This window comes from Penaeus vannamei, chromosome 35 (genome assembly GCF_042767895.1).
Source record: "Penaeus vannamei isolate JL-2024 chromosome 35, ASM4276789v1, whole genome shotgun sequence".
In the NCBI taxonomy this organism is placed as follows: Eukaryota; Metazoa; Arthropoda; class Malacostraca; order Decapoda; family Penaeidae; genus Penaeus; species Penaeus vannamei.
The window spans coordinates 25,330,155-25,336,033 of record NC_091583.1 but is presented as its reverse complement, the minus strand read 5'-3'; the positions used below and the strand labels follow the sequence as shown (position 1 = coordinate 25,336,033).

Genomic DNA, 5,879 nt, shown 5'->3' with positions numbered 1-5,879 from the left:
ATACACAAATTCATACACACATATACACGCATATACACAAACACACAAACAAGAAAACACGTAGACATTAACAACACACACGTGAAGACAAGTACAGCTAACCAAACAACACACACACACAGAGGCAGCGTTACTTTTTCCTTGTTATGAATTCTTTGCTGAAGGGCGGTTACTACAGCTGTCTGCGGCAGCGGCCACCGCGTGCTCTCCGGGCTGTGTCTAAATGGCAACTGCAATTGCTGCGCTCCGCAGTGCAAGACGATGAGCTCGTGGTTCCAGAAGGGCGGCCTGCGTGACCAGCGCGGCCTTCTGCGTGGGCACCCTCACGCAGGAGTGCCAGGGCTCGGGGTGCATGTGCCAAGGGAGGGTATGCCGGGCGAGGGTGGAGAAGGGAAAAAAAGGAACGAGAATAAAAACGGGGGCGAGAACATAAAACTGCTAAAATAAGAAGGGATCAGAAAAGATTCATGAAAAAAAATGAAAGAAAAACCGTCAATCCGCAATCAGCGGAATCTAACCCGTATTTCCGCATTTCAGCCGCCTGCCACAGGACGAAGCGCTGCAGGAGACGCAACGGGAGATGCGGGAAGAGCCGCTGCTCATCACACGAAGACGAGATCCAGGGAGGCTGCTCCGGCGCCGGCTGCAGGTGCTGCGCGCCGGCGACCTGCGAACTAACCAATGAATGCAGGAGAGCCAATGGGCGCTGCACTGGCAAAGGATGTAGGAGGCAAGAGCGTGAGCTTCCCGGTGGATGTGGTCGCAGCCATTGCAAATGTTGCATACGTGAGGAAAGTAAGTGGCTATAATTTTTTCTTTTGTTTTATCATTATTTTCATTTACTCGGAAGAGAATCGCGTCAGTAGTAAAAATGGAAGATAGATAGAGAGATATCTGGATAGAAAGATAGATATATAAATACAGATAACAATCAGCGACGATATGTTAGGAAAAGTGAAAATCCGATCTTGTCGGAAAGGACTGCGTCGACCGGAATGATCCTCCTCTCCCACGTGGAAAGTGAAGCTCTCTTCCTCTCCTCAGAATGCAAGGCGAATCAGAGATGCACAAGGAGGAATGGATCCTGCTCAAGGAGGTCCTGTGGGAGTGGAGAGATGGAGATTTACGGAGGCTGCGACGGTGCAAGATGCCACTGCTGCGCTCCTGAAGACAAGAAAGGTGAGTCCATTGCTTATATATATATATATATATATATATATATATATATATATATATATATATGTGTGTGTGTGTGTGTGTGTGTGTGTGTGTGTATGTATGTATGTATGGAGAGGGAGGTAGGGGGCGGGGCTGGGAGGTGTTTTTTGCTTTGGGTTTATATCTCTTTCTCTATTCTTCTCAATCTTTTACTTCTTTCTGTCTGTCTCTTTTTCTTTCTCACTCCCTGTCTCGTCGTCTTCCTCAATCTCTTTCTCTATCTCTCTGACTCTCTCTCTTTCTCGCCTCTTAATCTGCGAAGGAAAGGCAGTAGTTAAAATGGAAGATAGACGTGTATATATATATATATATATATATATATATATATATATATATATATATATATATGTATATATATATAATATATTTATCATATATATGTGTGTGTATACACACATATTTATATATATAGAGAGAGACATGTATCTAGAGAGAAAGAAAGATATACAGATCGATAACCATTAGTCCTGATATGCTACGAAAAGTGAAAATCGGATCTTGTCGGAAAGAACTGCGTCGACCGCAATGATCCTCCTCTCCCACGTGGAAAGTGAAGCTCTCTTCCTCTCCTCAGAATGCACGGCGAATCAGAGATGCACAAGGAGGAATGGATCCTGCTCAAGGAGGTCCTGTGGGAGCGGAGAGAAGGAGATTTACGGAGGCTGCGACGGTGCAAGATGCCACTGCTGCGCTCCCGAAGACAAGAAAGGTGAGTCCATTGCTTGGGGACGATATAATATATATATATATATATATATATATATATATATATATATATATATATATATATATATCATGCTCAAATTGCAATTCAGAGGCGCCGCCCCGAAAAGGTGATGCATGTACCTACGCCCGCTATATTTAAAGGGAAAGCAAAATCTGAAACCATGCCCAATCATCTCTATTCCATCATAGCCTTCCATAAGACCCATGATCATCTCCCTAACCCATTCCGTTCTTTAAGGGGTATATAAGGGGTTTATAAGGGGTCTATACGGGGTATACGAGTACTCAAACAATATCGATTTATCTTATATCTCATTTACTCTGTTATAACTTTCCATAACACCCTGGGTCACCTCTGTAAACCTTGCCAATGTTTAGGGGTGAATTTAAGGGATCTTTAAGGGGTTATGAAAATTTTCATACCACATCCAGTCTAATTTATTAACTTACTCTGTGAAAGGTTTTCATAGCACTAAATAAACCTGCAACCATGTACTGTTGCGTTAATATTTAAGTGGTATTTTAGGGTGTTTTCGCGTTCTGACCCCTTATAGGGACCCCTTATTGGAACGCCACATAGCTTAAGCCACGTAAGACCTCGAGACCTTTCTAACGAAAGTTATTAATTTATAGCCCTGTGGCCCCTTGTTTTCGGTTCAGTTGGATGGGGATTGATTGTGTTTGTTTTTTTTCGGGGTGGGGGCCCTAGCCAGGGCCCGAATATATGGGAAAGGGGGGGGCTGTAGGTATTTGCTATGGGTCTATCTCTCTCTTTTTATCATTCATCTTTTTCTGTCTGTCTGAGGGCCCGAATATATGGGAAAGGGGGGGGGGGCAGTAGGTATTTGCTTTAGGTCTATTTCTCTCTCTTCCTCTTCCTTTCAGCAATTTCTGTCTCTGTCGGTGTCTCTCTCACTCCCTGTCTCGTCGTCTTTCTGAATCTCTCTCTCTCTCTCTAGTTAATGGGACTAGATTGTTTTTATTATTATTTTCTTTTATTCGGTAGAGAATCCCGTCTTATTCTGCAAAGGTAAGGCAGTAGTGAAAATGGATGACAGATAGATAGAGAGGGAGAGAAAGCTATGTATCTAGGTAGATAGATGGAAAGATAGATAGCTAACAATTAGGGAAGATATGCTAGACATGGTTTCCCATCCAGGGGTGCGAGAAGTGTCCACCTTGAAGACAAGCAATTAATCTGTTCATTACTCATAATCAAGAAACAGGAAGAAAAGCTCCACTGAATTGAAAATTCATTGATATAAACGTTTTAAAGTTAGCTCTTTGATTTTTACATGTACATATTTCAAGCAAGTGATATTTTTAATGTTTTTGTTATGATATTAGAAAACGAAAAAGATTATTTTTTATTGTTAATCAAATTTAGTATAAATTCACCTCCTTTATCTTTAAACAAGCTGTAAATTTAAAGGGGGTTAATTGGTTGGGAAGCATGTGTTAGGAAAAGCGAAGCTCTGATCTTGTTGCAAAAGATTGCATCAACTGAAATGATCCTCTTCTCCCATATGGAAAGTGAAGCTCTCCTCCTCTCCTCAGAATGCAAGGCGAATCAGAGATGCACAAAGAGGAATGGATCCTGCTCAGCGAAGTCCTGTGGGAGCGGAGAGATGGAGATTTACGGAGGATGCGAGGGTGATCACTGCCACTGCTGCGCTCCCAAAGACAAGAAAGGTGAGTTCATTACTCGGTGACAATATATATATATATATATATATATATATATATATACATATATATGTATATATATACACATATATGTATATATATACATATATATATACATATATATGTATATAAATACATATATATAAATATTTATACACACACAGACACATATGTATATACATACACATATGTTTCCATATAAATGATCCCTAGAAAATAAAAATAACATAGGTATCTGAACTTAAATGATTGAAATGTAAAATAAGAGAAGCCTGGAATCAAAATTCTTAAGAATTGGAATATGTAAATAGACAAAACTTTTATTTTCCTTCTCCTAGAATGCAAACCCAAGAAGCAATGTAAGTGGAAAGGCAGATACTGCACGACGGGAAAATGCAAAAACAACGAAAGGGTAATAAAACGCGCTTGCCAAGGGAAGAAATGCCGCTGCTGCGCCCCTGGTCGAGGTGAATATAGTGAAAATAATAAAATTGTCTCATTTTTATCATTGTCACTGTTGTCTTGTTGTTTATAATCTTTTATTTATCCATTTGCTTGATTATTATTTTTTTTATTCTTAATTGTTTATTTATTTATTTTTTATTTTTTATTTTTTTTTTTTTTTACTGTTATTCCAGTTACTGATATTATCATTCTGTGTATCTGTAGCTGTAGGCATAACATTTATCTTTCTGTCGACATATGATTTTGTTTCGTTCGTTATATTACATGTACAAATATTCTCTATAAATAATCAATAAATAACCATAGAAACCGCATTTTCCCCCAGTTTGTAAGAGGAAGACGAAATGCAAGGAGAACAAGGGTTCCTGCAGACAGGGCCGTTGCAAGAGCTACGAGAAGGAAATATACGAGGGTTGCAAGGGCCTTCGCTGCCGGTGCTGCGCTCTCGACATGGGTAAGCGTGGGTGGTGTTCCGATGAATATTCTTGCTATTTATGATTTGCTGTTGACCGCATTCGAACCCGGAAAAAGCAAACACAAAGTTATCACCACCGCCATCAACAACGACATTAACAACAAAAACAATAAAAAAAAAAAATGCATACACAAATCACACACAGCATATCTTGCATGTTTCCCATACTTTCATCCTTGATTGGTAAGAAGCTTCCGGTATTTTTCCCGACTGTCTTTGTTTTATAGGAATGACACTAAAGGATTAATGTTGATGTTGCTTAAACTAAAATTCATGGCAACGATTTCATTCGCTAAAGATTTTTTCTCCTTTCAAACCTTTGTTCATGTCGTGAGTTGACAAATATTTTAGATTTATCGATTATAGTAAATTTGGATTCATGTTTGGCCTCAATTGATTTCATCTGACATTAAACCTTACTGCAGCATGCTTATTCAGACTAATCCAAAGTTACCCTCGATCTTCATAACTTTTCAGTAACAACAACAGTGCCTGTGACAACAACAGCGCCTGTGACAACAACAACGCCAGTGACAACAACAGCGCCTGTGACAACAACAACAGCGCCAGTGACAACAACAGCGCCTGTGACAACGCCAGCGTGAACAACATAAATCCCACCTCTGCACGACAAGGCGGAACCGGACGAAGATTTGCAGAACCAGCGACAGAGGCTCATGTTCCCGTCAATTCTAAAACACTGTCATGTTCCCTTTGCGAATTCTTAGTGTGAAATTCCTAAAATGCTGAAAATTCCTTGCATTTTTTCTTGTTAATTTTGAACTCGAAATTACCTATTGTTACAGAAGGATTAATATGTTGACTATTTATTGCAATAATTCAGTCAAGGAAGACAACGAATCCTTCGTTTCCATTACTTACGTGTTATTTTTCTAAAATAAACTGTGGGCACCCTTTTGTCTTGTGGCTAATGTGTGACTTGCACTGCATAATATTGATTTTTGTTGCCCTTATCATCTAACAACCCTATGAAATATATGAGTAATATACGAGAGAAGAATTCACTAGAACTACTGGAGACTATGAAATCAATGCAAATGCATTTAACTCGATTTCGGCAAGATGGGTGAAAAACGCCGAAAAAAAAGACCAGGCCCCGTTCAGACGAGCGATTTTAGTGGTCCGACTGCTCGAAGCGCGATTATTGAGTGATTGTTCACACACGGCGCTTTCAGTGGCCCTAGTCGTCTCTCCCCCACTTTTTTTTCCTCTTCAGTCGCTGATCATACACAGCTGGTAATGGATTAGAAGAGGTGGCATGTGCATGGGTTTTATATTGTCGTTTGAA

The 5,879-nt window shown here is 40.0% G+C and overlaps 1 protein-coding gene across 1 annotated transcript; it reads left to right on the top strand.

Moving 5' to 3' along the window:
* The first annotated feature begins 181 nt into the window (after positions 1-181).
* Positions 182-5,484, top strand: LOC113811751 (tenascin). Its single transcript, XM_070114122.1, has 5 exons — positions 182-795; positions 1,045-1,179; positions 3,969-4,097; positions 4,421-4,549; positions 5,048-5,484. Exons 1-5 carry the CDS (start codon positions 468-470, stop codon positions 5,173-5,175), a joined length of 849 nt encoding a protein of 282 aa, XP_069970223.1. The 5' UTR covers positions 182-467; the 3' UTR covers positions 5,176-5,484.
* The last annotated feature ends 395 nt before the right edge of the window (positions 5,485-5,879 follow it).

Coding starts and splice junctions, on each gene's coding strand:
- LOC113811751 (XM_070114122.1), top strand. CDS start 468: ATGAAAAAAAATGAAAGAAAAACCGTCAATCCGCAATCAGCGGAATCT. Junction 1,180..3,968: donor CGCTCCTGAAGACAAGAAAG/GTGAGTCCATTG, acceptor TCCTTCTCCTAG/AATGCAAACCCAAGAAGCAA. Junction 4,550..5,047: donor GTGCTGCGCTCTCGACATGG/GTAAGCGTGGGT, acceptor ATAACTTTTCAG/TAACAACAACAGTGCCTGTG.